Source organism: Convolutriloba macropyga, chromosome 4 (genome assembly GCF_964194025.1).
Source record: "Convolutriloba macropyga chromosome 4, txConMacr16.3, whole genome shotgun sequence".
NCBI classification, from domain to species: domain Eukaryota; kingdom Metazoa; phylum Xenacoelomorpha; order Acoela; family Convolutidae; genus Convolutriloba; species Convolutriloba macropyga.
The window spans coordinates 44,266,845-44,282,369 of NC_134471.1; the positions used below are offsets into that span (position 1 = coordinate 44,266,845).

The following is a 15,525-nucleotide window of genomic DNA, read 5'->3' on the forward strand; positions in this document are numbered from 1 at the left end:
AGAGAACGGCCAACAAAGGGGTGTCTTTGGCCAACGGTGGTGGACCTTCGGCTCCAAATTTTCTCACACCTACGTTTATCGCTCTCTCACGAAAGAGCGGCGTGCTCAAAAAGTTACTCGCCCTACTGTTTGCTCTTCAATGCGTTTAACTGTTTAAAACTCAGTTTGCACGTGTGACGTTGACTTTTGCTACCTGTTTTATCAACACTCCAAAAAGTTTTTGAACAAAAAAAGACAAGTTACTAATGCTCTTCATCGAGGCGTCAATAAGACAGAGCACCAATAAAGTCTAAAGTCTTTATGTAGAAAAACCGCATTCTTCGAGCCCTAGAAAGATAAAAATAACTCTGCTTCGAGTCATAAAAAGACACAGCCCCAATACAATTTAGGTTTTTCAACTTTACAAAATGATGGCCACTATAATAGCCGGTTTGAAAAGATGAGGGTGCTATTAGAAAGCCTATTTGGGCATGGATACTCATTGGTATTAAGCAGAAGCTACAATTACTGAGGTTTTTATGGGGAACAACTCGTTGAGGCGTTGCATTCCGGAGTATTCTCAGTGCTACAATTGGGAACTTCCTTCACAATGATACCATTATGGGAAGATCCTGAGATAATCATAACAGAAGTTTGGTTAATAGAACGGCGTAAAAGTAATGTCTGTAAAAAGTATCGAATTTGCAGCAACCAATTGATCCTAAAGTTATAGTGCAAATTGGCATTCATTTGTAAGTGAACCACGCAACCAACCTTACTAAAAGAATTCTTAATTAGCCCTTGTGAACAATGCTTACCTTAAATTTAGTAAACGCTCTTTGAAACATATAAGTGAGAAAAAGTAAGCAGTCTTCACAACTAAAATTTAAATGTACTGAAAGCAAATTGTTGTTAGATTTCACACTCTCAATGTAAGTACATTTAGATGGTTTCAAGTGATTACATTCCACGCCCTTTGTATTTAAAACACAACCTTAAAGTAATTAAAATCCAGATTTAAAGCAGTTGAATTGCATGCTTATTGTAATTAAATTAATCGCCTTGATGTTTACAGCTTCTATGTAACCAGATTTCTACAAATTATGGTTAATTAATTTCACGTGTTTTGATTTTTCTCAAACAGTTTTTCCGCAGCTATCATTATAAGTTTTAATTACAGTAAATTAACATAAGTACTTAAAAAACGAAGTTTTCAATTTCCCAGCTAAAATGCTAAGTACACTTCACGTGAATTTTATTTACGACAGATAGCAAGTAGATTTCACAAATTTTTACGTGTTGTCCAAGACCCCTTGTAGGGCAGCAAGCAGCAAACATTGCTTGAGGTCAAACAACTCCTAGTGACTATGATTTGGTCACGGGGCTTTATGCTGGTCCTTTAATTTTTGATCAGAGAGGCCGATGAGCGGGGGGGGGGGGGGCGGTTGCTGTGGAGGTGGGGTTTGTGACGGGTCAACCTCTAAGAACCGCCCTTCACACCATAATTAACATACCCGGCAGATTGCCGGAAAATAGCCGCCGTTGATTCCAATAAGCATGATTGGGATTGAAAGAATGGAAGATATTGAAAAAAAAAATTTTTGTACAAAAACATTTTTAAGTCCGATTTATTTTGATGGCATTTCGTAGTTGAACATAACGTACTTCTGTTTCTTAGAGAGAGGCTACAGGGGCTACTATCAATACCAATAAGCATTAGAGATGGTAACTAAGACTTATAGGAACGACGTTCAAATAACGGGCATCTAAAATTGGGCTTTATGGGTTTATCCCGTTTCTACTTCTGACTTCAATTTTTTATACTGACTCTGTTCATTTTGAATTGTTTTGCTGAGCAAATGATGTTCAAAATCACTCTTAGCAGAATGAGAGAAGAGCGAAACTAGCCCAGAGAAGTCAGAAAGATATCACGCAAAATGTTCAAAAAGCGGCAAAATGAAGAAAAGCTTAACATTTTTTTATTCTACGAAGTAAAAAACAATAGGACCGCTATAATAGCCGACTGAGAAGATGAGGGCGGCTATTAATAAGTCTCCAAAAACAGATTCTGTAAATAGCACACTCGGAGACTAGCGAAATAGTGAGCTGAAGGCTCTAAAGGAACTTAATGCCCTCTGGGCGCTACCTGTTTATCCCGTTTTTGAGGACGAAAAATCAAATGGGCCAGACGAAAATTCGTTCAAGCGAAAAATCGCATATAACAGACCAACAGGACTAATATAATTTCTTCAAACTTTGAGAGTAATTAAAAACACTTTAAAAAACCGCATGTGATCATAAAATATCGCCCGCTCAGCGCTAAATTTTTTCACTCCTACTTTTCTCGCTCTCCCTAACATTAAGGAATGAACAAACATCACTCTAAATTCTCGCTCTGCTTGAGTTTTGTTCAACAGATTAACCAAAACACTTCTTTTCACGTGCGACATTTGACTGCTTCTTCTAGAACATCCTCTATAAGTCATCGATTTATCAAAAAAATAATACACCATTACTGCTCTTCGAGTCGTAAAGACCACAGGATTAATATAGCTGCTTCAAACTTCGTTTGAAATCAATAAGCTAAAAAACGTCAGGAACACAAAAAGTTTGAGAATTTATCAAAGTCAGCAATTTTTTTTAGAATTTTTGAAATTATCACAGAAAGTAATCAACATGTATTAAAAACTTTTAGCAAGAATTATGCTCACCATTCAGTCCCATTTAAACGCAAGAAACATTGTTATGGTCAAACATCGATTCGTAAAGTCAAATTCACCAGAACAAATTTTAAGAGCGCTGTGAACGGCGTTTCCTATTTCAAATACACAGCCCCTTAAAGATGCAAAATTTCACATGGAAACGACGGGTCGAATACTGAAAACAAAGCGAAGACTCAAAATGACCTTCACATCTTAAAGAGTACCGCGGATTCGGAAAACCATACATTAGAAACTCAGCACTATTTAATTTTAATGCCCTCTATTTGCAACCAGATCAATTACTGAAAACAAAGAAGTCCAATTTCAAGTCGTCAACGAATGTGCTACAGCTAGACAAATATCTGTAAGTCGTTAAGACCAATATAACCCAAGTATTTGCTACTAACTTCCTACGAGATTAAATGAGTGACAGTTTATATTAAATTCTATTGTTCTGTCTAAATATAAATACAAGAATAGCACTGTCATTATTTCTTCTGTTCCGAGTTAGTTTCCATCGAATACTCTGTTGAAAAGGTCCACCAGACAGCCATCAGTGTTCTGGCAGAAAGAGACGAATCTCTCCATGAGTCTATCCACTGCAAGTGACTCGGCCTCTTGTTGCTTAGTGAGAGATCTGCGAGTGTACATGAGATTGGAGGTGTAGTTGAACCCCACTCGTATTTTGGTGGGAGAGTAGCTCGGTCCCAGTTTAGCCCTTTTCTGAGAGTCTGGGCACAGGTTGCTACGCATGTTCAAATCTTTTACCATCTGTTCGATTGTCAGGTCACATTCCAAGTACCTGAAAAAAACAGCTGACAGATTGGAAGAATATGGCTGCGACAGCTTCTTGGATCTGCAGTCCCAAAATGATGAGACAAGAACACACCGAAAAACACAAAATTCTGTTATCTTCTTATATATTAAATGAGTGACAGTTTATAGGGCTGCATGTTCAAGAGCTTCGAGTGGCATGTTTAAGAGACCTATAGAACAAGCATAGTTAAGCGGACTCGGTTAATGTCCGAAAAACTGATTCGGAAGAGTTCATTGACCGAAAATTCTCAGATGCAAGAGAAAGTCAATGACCGAGAAAGCAAATCTAAGCAAAATGACCAAAAATTACAACAAATCATGGGTTCTTATTTAGTGATGCAAATTATATATTCCTGAACAAAGAAAATCTAAGATTCAAAAAATTTTATAAATGGGAAAAACCTCGATTTTCCATTTGATCGCTTCTGCCTTTAACTTGACTTTTCTTATTTTGTTGTTTTGTTTCTCTGCTTTTCGTTTTTTCCTCATTATATCTCATTTCTGATTCTTCCTTTTTCTTTGTTCTCTCCTTCAAACTTTATTGTTTTCCTCTTTTTTCTCTTGCTTTTCTCTTTTTTTTCTGTCTTTTGTTTCTGTCTTTCTTTTCTCTCATTTCTTTCTGTTCGTCTTGTCTGCCTCTTCTCTTTTGTTTCTTTTGTCGTTTTCATTTCTGTCTCTCTCTCTCTCTCTCTCTCTCTCTCTCTCTTTCCTATCTGTTCTTTTTCGTCCGCCTTTTCTCTTTCATTTGCTTCTTTTGTTTCTCTTTCTTTTCTGCATTTCGTTTCTCTTCATTTGTTTCGGAGACTAGCGAAATAGTGAGCTGAAGGCTCTAAAGGAACTTAATGCCCTCTGGGCGCTACCTGTTTATCCCGTTTTTGAGGACGAAAAATCAAATGGGCCAGACGAAAATTCGTTCAAGCGAAAAATCGCATATAACAGACCAACAGGACTAATATAATTTCTTCAAACTTTGAGAGTAATTAAAAACACTTTAAAAAACCGCACGTGATCATAAAATATCGCCCGCTCAGCGCTAAATTTTTTCACTCCTACTTTTCTCGCTCTCCCTAACATTAAGGAATGAACAAAGATCACTCTAAATTCTCGCTCTGCTTGAGTTTTGTTCAACAGATTAACCAAAACACTTCTTTTCACGTGCGACATTTGACTGCTTCTTCTAGAACATCCTCTATAAGTCATCGATTTATCAAAAAAATAATACACCATTACTGCTCTTCGAGTCGTAAAGACCACAGGATTAATATAGCTGCTTCAAACTTCGTTTGAAATCAATAAGCTAAAAAACGTCAGGAACACAAAAAGTTTGAGAATTTATCAAAGTCAGCAATTTTTTTTAGAATTTTTGAAATTATCACAGAAAGTAATCAACATGTATTAAAAACTTTTAGCAAGAATTATGCTCACCATTCAGTCCCATTTAAACGCAAGAAACATTGTTATGGTCAAACATCGATTCGTAAAGTCAAATTCACCAGAACAAATTTTAAGAGCGCTGTGAACGGCGTTTCCTATTTCAAATACACAGCCCCTTAAAGATGCAAAATTTCACATGGAAACGACGGGTCGAATACTAAAAACAAAGCGAAGACTCAAAATGACCTTCACATCTTAAAGAGTACCGCGGATTCGGAAAACCATACATTAGAAACTCAGCACTATTTAATTTTAATGCCCTCTATTTGCAACCAGATCAATTACTGAAAACAAAGAAGTCCAATTTCAAGTCGTCAACGAATGTGCTACAGCTAGACAAATATCTGTAAGTCGTTAAGACCAATATAACCCAAGTATTTGCTACTAACTTCCTACGAGATTAAATGAGTGACAGTTTATATTAAATTCTATTGTTCTGTCTAAATATAAATACAAGAATAGCACTGTCATTATTTCTTCTGTTCCGAGTTAGTTTCCATCGAATACTCTGTTGAAAAGGTCCACCAGACAGCCATCAGTGTTCTGGCAGAAAGAGACGAATCTCTCCATGAGTCTATCCACTGCAAGTGACTCGGCCTCTTGTTGCTTAGTGAGAGATCTGCGAGTGTACATGAGATTGGAGGTGTAGTTGAACCCCACTCGTATTTTGGTGGGAGAGTAGCTCGGTCCCAGTTTAGCCCTTTTCTGAGAGTCTGGGCACAGGTTGCTACGCATGTTCAAATCTTTTACCATCTGTTCGATTGTCAGGTCACATTCCAAGTACCTGAAAAAAACAGCTGACAGATTGGAAGAATATGGCTGCGACAGCTTCTTGGATCTGCAGTCCCAAAATGATGAGACAAGAACACACCGAAAAACACAAAATTCTGTTATCTTCTTATATATTAAATGAGTGACAGTTTATAGGGCTGCATGTTCAAGAGCTTCGAGTGGCATGTTTAAGAGACCTATAGAACAAGCATAGTTAAGCGGACTCGGTTAATGTCCGAAAAACTGATTCGGAAGAGTTCATTGACCGAAAATTCTCAGATGCAAGAGAAAGTCAATGACCGAGAAAGCAAATCTAAGCAAAATGACCAAAAATTACAACAAATCATGGGTTCTTATTTAGTGATGCAAATTATATATTCCTGAACAAAGAAAATCTAAGATTCAAAAAATTTTATAAATGGGAAAAACCTCGATTTTCCATTTGATCGCTTCTGCCTTTAACTTGACTTTTCTTATTTTGTTGTTTTGTTTCTCTGCTTTTCGTTTTTTCCTCATTATATCTCATTTCTGATTCTTCGTTTTTCTTTGTTCTCTCCTTCAAACTTTATTGTTTTCCTCTTTTTTCTCTTGCTTTTCTCTTTTTTTTTCTGTCTTTTGTTTCTGTCTTTCTTTTCTCTCATTTCTTTCTGTTCGTCTTGTCTGCCTCTTCTCTTTTGTTTCTTTTGTCGTTTCCATTTCTGTCTCTCTCTCTCTCTCTCTCTCTCTCTCTCTCTCTTTCCTATCTGTTCTTTTTCGTCCGCCTTTTCTCTTTCATTTGCTTCTTTTGTTTCTCTTTCTTTTCTGCATTTCGTTTCTCTTCATTTGTTTCGGAGACTAGCGAAATAGTGAGCTGAAGGCTCTAAAGGAACTTAATGCCCTCTGGGCGCTACCTGTTTATCCCGTTTTTGAGGACGAAAAATCAAATGGGCCAGACGAAAATTCGTTCAAGCGAAAAATCGCATATAACAGACCAACAGGACTAATATAATTTCTTCAAACTTTGAGAGTAATTAAAAACACTTTAAAAAACCGCATGTGATCATAAAATATCGCCCGCTCAGCGCTAAATTTTTTCACTCCTACTTTTCTCGCTCTCCCTAACATTAAGGAATGAACAAAGATCACTCTAAATTCTCGCTCTGCTTGAGTTTTGTTCAACAGATTAACCAAAACACTTCTTTTCACGTGCGACATTTGACTGCTTCTTCTAGAACATCCTCTATAAGTCATCGATTTATCAAAAAAATAATACACCATTACTGCTCTTCGAGTCGTAAAGACCACAGGATTAATATAGCTGCTTCAAACTTCGTTTGAAATCAATAAGCTAAAAAACGTCAGGAACACAAAAAGTTTGAGAATTTATCAAAGTCAGCAATTTTTTTTAGAATTTTTGAAATTATCACAGAAAGTAATCAACATGTATTAAAAACTTTTAGCAAGAATTATGCTCACCATTCAGTCCCATTTAAACGCAAGAAACATTGTTATGGTCAAACATCGATTCGTAAAGTCAAATTCACCAGAACAAATTTTAAGAGCGCTGTGAACGGCGTTTCCTATTTCAAATACACAGCCCCTTAAAGATGCAAAATTTCACATGGAAACGACGGGTCGAATACTGAAAACAAAGCGAAGACTCAAAATGACCTTCACATCTTAAAGAGTACCGCGGATTCGGAAAACCATACATTAGAAACTCAGCACTATTTAATTTTAATGCCCTCTATTTGCAACCAGATCAATTACTGAAAACAAAGAAGTCCAATTTCAAGTCGTCAACGAATGTGCTACAGCTAGACAAATATCTGTAAGTCGTTAAGACCAATATAACCCAAGTATTTGCTACTAACTTCCTACGAGATTAAATGAGTGACAGTTTATATTAAATTCTATTGTTCTGTCTAAATATAAATACAAGAATAGCACTGTCATTATTTCTTCTGTTCCGAGTTAGTTTCCATCGAATACTCTGTTGAAAAGGTCCACCAGACAGCCATCAGTGTTCTGGCAGAAAGAGACGAATCTCTCCATGAGTCTATCCACTGCAAGTGACTCGGCCTCTTGTTGCTTAGTGAGAGATCTGCGAGTGTACATGAGATTGGAGGTGTAGTTGAACCCCACTCGTATTTTGGTGGGAGAGTAGCTCGGTCCCAGTTTAGCCCTTTTCTGAGAGTCTGGGCACAGGTTGCTACGCATGTTCAAATCTTTTACCATCTGTTCGATTGTCAGGTCACATTCCAAGTACCTGAAAAAAAACAGCTGACAGATTGGAAGAATATGGCTGCGACAGCTTCTTGGATCTGCAGTCCCAAAATGATGAGACAAGAACACACCGAAAAACACAAAATTCTGTTATCTTCTTATATATTAAATGAGTGACAGTTTATAGGGCTGCATGTTCAAGAGCTTCGAGTGGCATGTTTAAGAGACCTATAGAACAAGCATAGTTAAGCGGACTCGGTTAATGTCCGAAAAACTGATTCGGAAGAGTTCATTGACCAAAAATTCTCAGATGCAAGAGAAAGTCAATGACCGAGAAAGCAAATCTAAGCAAAATGACCAAAAATTACAACAAATCATGGGTTCTTATTTAGTGATGCAAATTATATATTCCTGAACAAAGAAAATCTAAGATTCAAAAAATTTTATAAATGGGAAAAACCTCGATTTTCCATTTGATCGCTTCTGCCTTTAACTTGACTTTTCTTATTTTGTTGTTTTGTTTCTCTGCTTTTCGTTTTTTCCTCATTATATCTCATTTCTGATTCTTCGTTTTTCTTTGTTCTCTCCTTCAAATTTTATTGTTTTCCTCTTTTTTCTCTTGCTTTTCTCTTTTTTTTCTGTCTTTTGTTTCTGTCTTTCTTTTCTCTCATTTCTTTCTGTTCGTCTTGTCTGCCTCTTCTCTTTTGTTTCTTTTGTCGTTTACATTTCTGTCTCTCTCTCTCTCTCTCTCTCTCTCTCTTTCCTATCTGTTCTTTTTCGTCCGCCTTTTCTCTTTCATTTGCTTCTTTTGTTTCTCTTTCTTTTCTGCATTTCGTTTCTCTTCATTTGTTTTTTTTTCGTCTCATTCTTTCTGTTAGTCTGTGCTGTCTCTTTTCTCTGTCGCTCTCCTTCGTTTGTTTATCTTTCTTTACCGTTTTTATATTTGCCTTTCTCAATCTTTCTTTCTTTTGTTCCTCTCTTTCGATTCTCTCTTTAGTTTGTCAGTTTGTCGTTTTTCCTGTTTCTTTTCTGTTTTTCTTTGGTCTTTGTTTTTTCTTTCTTTTCTGTTCTTTTGTCTCTGCCTTTGTTTTCTCTCGTTCTTTCTTTTCTTTCTCTCTTTTCTCTTACTTATCTCTATTTTTCTTTTCTGCATTTTGTTCCTGTCCTTCTTTTCTGTATTAATTTCTATTTTCTTTTTCTTTCCTCCTTCCTGTCTGTTTTCTTTTTTCTCGCTTTTCTCTGTCTTTTTGTCTTTCTTTTCTTGCTGTTCTCTTTCTTTTCTCTCTTGCTTTTCTCTTTCCCGTCCTTCTCTTCTGTCTCTTTTTTCCCTTTCTTTTACCTCTTTCTCTTCTGTTCTTTTTTCTCTTTCCTCATTTGCTGCTTTCTGTCACTTTCTCTTCTCTCTTTCTTTCAACTCTTGTTGTTCTCTCTTTCTATCCTGCTTTTCTCTCTTACTTTTCTGTTTTAATTTTTGCTGTTGTCTCTTTCTTTTCTGTCTTTCGTTTCTCGATTTATTTTCTCTCGCTTCTCTTTCTTTTCTCTTCTTTTTCGATTTAGTTTTTTTTCGTTCCTCTTGTAGTTCTCTCTTTCGTGTTTCCGTGTTTTCTCTCTATTTCGTCTTTTCTCTGTCTTCTTTCTCTCCTTTTCTCATTTGTTTTCTTTCTCTCTCTCTCTCTCTCTTTCTTTCTCTCCTCTTTCTTTTGTCTTTCTCTTTTTTCCCTTTCTTTTTTCTGTCTATCTGTCTTACACTCTTGCATTCAATAATTTGTTTCTTTTTTCCTCTATTTTGCCTTTTTTTGTCTTTTTTCGTTTATCTCGTGCTTTTCGCTTTCTGTGCTTTCTTTCTTTTCTTTCTTTTATTGTCTTTTTTTCCTTTCTTTTCTCTTTTGTTTCTTTTCTGTGGTTCTTTTCTCTTTCTTTTTGGTCTGTTTTCTCTCCTTCAAAATTATGTTTCTTCTCTCTTTTTAAAAGCTCCTTAAACATGCAGCCTAATCTATAACATGCGTTACGCTATGCCAACTTGTAGAAGTCGGTTATCTTTACAAGTCTTAGTGCTCCTTAAATATGCAAGTTAGCAAAGCCAATAAAGTTGAACACGAAATTGCTGGTTCTTGGGGTTAATATACTAAACCAAACACATCCCAATTGGTACAGTCGCCACCGGTACTCCCCACCCGAGGTATTTGATGTCGTCTCCGACCTACATCTGGGCGATCTCGACTGCGATCACGCGACGGTAATGTAACGTAATACCTATGGCTGTTGAACGAGGGGCATGTTTTCCAGCCCGAGGTGGTGCGAAAATAAAATTTATAACTTTTCTTTTAAATGATGTTCTTGTTATGATTTTGCAGGCCTGCTAGTTTTTAAGTAAATGTTGAGATGTTATATCTCGAATCTGCATAGCTTATTGCTGCTTAACTATTCACTGCTCTCAGATAAACTTCAATTAGAGTGACATACAGTCATTTTGATAGTGATGAAAGTGATCTTCAAGAGAGAGGTAAGTCAATTGTGAACACATGCTATTGAACAAAAAAACTCGCTCCACTAAGAGCGAAAAATGACGTCACGCGTGCAAATCAGTCGAAATTGCATGAATAACTGTTTACACAGCGTTTTCTTTAAAGTGTTGATTAAGTTGATATCAATAACAAGATTTTGGTAAACGTCTAGACTACAAAAACTTGGACGGTCAATACCAGATTTGTAGAAAATAAATGAGAAACAAGTAGAAGAACAACGGAAAGCTAATTTGAGACATTAGAGTTGTACTAAACCCTTCGAAAATAAACGACATTCAATTCATTAAAAAGCTGAACTTAAACCTCCAACCGTTAGACCATAAAACAACTGTTTATCAGAAAACACATTGAAGCATAATAGGTAAAAACAAAGGACGGTGTAGCAAACAATTGAAGGCAACTACAAAAACTCACTAAGTCTCTCTTTTTTTTTTAAAATGAATGATTTCAAACTACAAAAAAAAACAAAAATGGAGCCATCCAAATAACAAAACCATATGGGAGCCATCCAAATAAATCCAACACTGCCTCAACGTAGAAGAAACAATGAGAGCTGTCAATTTTGACACTAAAAGACTAGAAACCAAACAATTGAAACATAACCAACTAATGTCGGGCTGTGACTTACTCTCAAACAACCGGAGATGATCAGCCACTTAATTCCCTCCGAGCGCTACCTGCTTATCCAGTTTTCGAGGGCGAAAAGTCAAATGGGTCAGACGAAAAAAGACCACAAGACTAATATAACTGCTACAAACTTCGTTTGAGAGCAATTAAAAAGGGCGGTCAAAACAAAACAGCCATATTTTAAATAAATGGTGACCAGGGAGTTATAAATATTAGGTAATACCTTCAACCTTATATTATATTTTGTGGTATTGTGTAATTCAAAACAAATATGGCAACTGTCATGATTCAGATTAAGTAGCAAGAAAACAACAAAAAACAAAAAAAACGTGTTAACAAAAAATAACTGAACTTGATTATGCCTGACTAGGGAGCCAAGAAGACTTTTCATTACATGGACTAAGATGTCAGCGGACGGAAAAAAAACTAACAAAAGGGGTAGAAATAGAAAAGTTAACATTTAAAAAAGAAATGGCAACAAAAAGGATAAAAATTTATATATGAATTGAAATCTTTCACAACAAAAAATCATGCCTCATTAGAGAGCAAAGGACCTGCCAATAACGAGACTGCCACAGGACAACAAAACTATAAATACGGGAAAAACAGAAAAGCACTGATGTTTTCCTTAAACGTAAGTTGGTGTGAAAGTCATTGAAAAGTGAGATTTAAATTCAAACATGCAGTGAGACCAGCCATTAAAGGAGAGGACAGGACAGAAAAATGGGTAAGACAAAAACGCATCACTGACATTTTCTGAAAACAGGTTGCCAAAGAGTAGAAAAATCTTTGATAAGAATTAAGTGTTATATCCTTGAATAAAGTGTTATATTGCTTCTATTCCGTTTTAGTAGAAAGAGACAATGAGTAAAAGAACTACAAGAACACGCAAAACTCAGAAAAGCACTGATATTTTATTTTAAAAAACGGTGACTCGTTGACACAATAAAAATTACGCATTATTAGATCACAAGTATGACCTTTTGATTAAAAAGGCAAAGTAGAAGCAAAATTGCCGCACGTAAAAAACATTTGTTTTCAAAATCCAATTTCAAACACCAATTTCATATTCCACATCAAAAGCATGCCTAGAACTACTCGCTTTTCGTTCACTTAAAAAGTGACTCTAATCACCACACTAATTTGATATCTCAATGACATTAAAGAGTCGCAGTGCGAACGGATGTTTTAAAAAAGATGGCTGCAAGACTCCGGAACCGATTCGACGTACATATTCGCTTTGACCCAGCCAACTACTCTCTAAAAAACATCAAACTCCAACTTATTTGTACTTTTGAAACAGTAACACGAAATAACAGTAAAAAAAACAAGAAAGTCCAAATCTGATAAAAAATGGTAAACAATCTGATAACATTTGTTCATAAATTGCGACTCAGAAAAAAACTAACGGAAAAATTTTAAAAAGTGCGATCAGATCTTCAAAAAAGCCGGCGCACCACATAATACAAATTTTTTGAATAGTAAAAACCAAAAGGCGTATAATAGCAGAAGCTATCGCCATGCGGCTTCAAAAAAATGAGATCATAAGCTAACAAAAACAAGAGCGTATACAACTGCGTTGAAAACTTCGTTTGAAACTTTAGAACACGAGGAACAGCATTAGCAGTGTGAGTGCAGCTTTTTCTTGAAAAATATACGTGATTAAGTGACGGGAAATTTTTTGATGCATATCAAATATACATGTCATTGTTTGATCAGGCACTTTTGGCCACTCTATTTATTTAACGTTCAAAATTGTGGCTGCTATCCCAACTTTCTTTGCTACTTCATTGAGCTATAGAAGTTGCAACTTGTTTGATCATTTGACTTTCCAGCCAAAATAATCTCTAATAGAAAAATTTTGGGCAAGCTATAGAACATAATTGCTAATTAACTTTTAAACTTTGCCGAATTATTTTTTAAGTGTATGACCAATTTTTATAATCACAAGCTAATTTAGCCCAATCTAGCCAACTTTCTAAATTTTAAAGTTAACTTTAAAGAGCGAGAATATATTGAAGGGGTTTCGTTTATCTCAATTCTACAGTTTACGCTGACTTTTTGTCGCACTGATTAAGCTAATTCGAATTAATTTGGTCGGCGATTTGGACGCCAATTTTGATGCTGAGTTCGTTTGACTAAAGTCTTCGTGGCTTCAGATTAGGAGTGAGTTCCAAAAAAACTTTGTGCAATATCAAAATGGCAACTGTCGATGGCTGAATTACTTTTTCTGCTTTCCATTCTGAACATTTGCTTAATTTTGAAGTCACTTATTCTGATGCCCTTGGAAATTATTAGTCACTTAAAAGCAATGGAAAAGAATATTTGGAACAGCGACAGATTAAACTTTGATGATGACGTAATATTTAACAGTCAACAGGTTACCATCGGCATGTCAGATATAAGCGGATGGCGGTTAAGAACAGTAATCAGAGAAGGTCATAAGGAGACGGACATTGCCAAGCCGTCTCGTAACGTAGTTGATCAAGCTCAACGACTCTGCAAAACCGGCCAGTCAAGTGACCTTAACTTTTAAGCTCTGTGGCTTGCGGGGGTTAGGTGCTTAAAATTGCTATTGACAGAACAATTTCGATAATGCAAAATCTCAAAAAGTCGAGGACATGGGGTGTTTCAGGCGGGGTCCAGCTTGCACGATGAAGGGTGGAATGAGAGATGGTGAACAGGGGGACTAGAATTGGAGCCTGGTTGACGACTGCGCTGGGGGGAGGGGTCTAAACCAATGAAAAACAGTCCTTTACACAAAGAATTTATGAATTCTCCGCAGCTTTGGTACACTTTGAGACTAGTAATGCTTTAAGAGAACTAGACAGCGAATTAAAACTCACCTGGCTTCAACTAATGATCCCGTTTTAAACATCCCGAAGAAAAAAGTTGAGCGATCAGACGAAAAACTATTTAGTAAAATTGGATTCTATTAAACATAGCTGGCAGATTGCCAGAAAATAGCCGCAATAGATTTGTAGACCGGCAGTCTAAAAAACAGTAAAAAAGACAGACCAAAAAAATTCGTCTTTTCATTGAAGGCTGATCTGTTATATTTTGATTAAAAATCTGTATAAGTTATTGCTGCCTCTATTAGCTGATCTCAAATAACCTTCATTTAGAGTGACACACACCCATTTGACCTTATCTCTTTGAATTAAAGTAAATAAAAGTCAATTTCAAAGTGAGGAAGTCATTTTTGAGAGTGAGGTAAGTCAAGTGTGACCAAAAATTTAATCACGCGCATGAACAAAAAAACTCGCTCCACTAAGAGCGAAAAATGACGTCACACATGCAATTCAGTTGAAATTGCATGAACGAATGAACAAAAAGTGGCTGTGACGTCATATGGTCGTAACAAAAATCATGACGACGAAATAAAAAAAACCAAGAGAAGGCCAATAATAGCCCCAGCTATCGCTGTGCGGCTATTAATAACATAACCGACTAACGTCGGGCGAATTGCTCTCAAACGGCTGGCGAGCGGTTGACTTCGCCAGCAGCTAGCTACGGTCGAGGGAGGCTACTCCACTTTTACTTACTTTTACTCCACTTTAAAAGCATGCCTGGATCTACCCTCTTTTCCGCTCCCTTAGGAACTCCAGCGTGAATCAAATCACCACTCTAATTTTCCATCTCATCGACATTAAAAAGTTGAAGTACAAACAATTCTTTTACATTAAAGATAGCTGGAAGGCTCCTGAATCGACTCGAAGTAAATATTCGCTTAGATCCAGACAACTACTCACTAAAGAACACAAAACTCCTACATATTTATACTTTTGAAACAATAAGACAGTAAAAAAAATGAAAATCTAAATCAAAATGGTAAACAATCTGATAACATTTGTTCCGACAGTGTGACTCCAAAAGAAATAATTGGAACAAAACAAAAAGAGGTTCGATCAGATGTTTAAAAAAGAAAGTGCACGAAACGATTCAAACTCTTCGAATTCTAAAAACCAAAAGGCGTACAATAATAGCCGGAGCTATCAACTTGCGACTATAAAAAATTGAAACCATAAGCTAAGAAAAACATGACCATAAATAATTGCGTTTAAAACTTCCTCTGAAAATTTGGAACACTAAGTATAGCATTAGAAGTGTGAATGCAGCTTCTTCTTGAAATATAAAAGTGATTAATTGAGGGAAAAATTTAAGTATATAAAGAAACTTATCGTTTGATCAATCATTTTTGGTCAATCTATTTCTCGTTTAAAAGTGTTGTTGCTATCGAAAAATAACGGAATTGCAATTTCTTTGAACATTTGACTTTGCAGCCAATTGAATCACTAAAAAGTTTGGGCCAGCTATAAAACATAGTTGCTAATTTATTTTTAAACTTTGCTGAATATCTCTTCAGTGTATGACCAGTTTTTATAATCACAGGCTAGCTAAGCCCAATTTAGCCAACTTTCTAATTTTAAAAGTTACTTTAAGGAGCGAGAACATATTGAAGGGGT

The 15,525-nt window shown here is 36.2% G+C and overlaps 2 protein-coding genes across 3 annotated transcripts in view; both read right to left on the bottom strand.

Annotated features, from left to right (window-relative positions):
* The window catches only part of LOC142338082 (uncharacterized), a 185,825-nt gene extending 180,141 nt beyond the window's left edge, over positions 1-5,684 (bottom strand). Inside the window, exons 1-3 of the mRNA XM_075387713.1 lie at positions 5,439-5,684; positions 4,551-4,564; positions 3,230-3,483 (exon numbers count right to left, since the gene is read on the bottom strand). Coding sequence (XP_075243828.1) covers positions 3,230-3,483; positions 4,551-4,564; positions 5,439-5,684 — 514 coding nt within the window. The remainder of the gene's footprint in view (positions 1-3,229; positions 3,484-4,550; positions 4,565-5,438) is intronic.
* A 1,893-nt stretch (positions 5,685-7,577) lies between these two features.
* Positions 7,578-15,525, bottom strand: part of LOC142337698 (GATOR1 complex protein DEPDC5-like) — a 186,920-nt gene continuing 178,972 nt past the window's right edge. For both annotated transcript variants that reach the window (XM_075387143.1, XM_075387144.1), the window contains one exon: positions 7,578-7,950. In XM_075387143.1, the coding sequence (XP_075243258.1) occupies positions 7,656-7,950 (295 nt within the window). In that variant the 3' untranslated portion in view covers positions 7,578-7,655. The remainder of the gene's footprint in view (positions 7,951-15,525) is intronic.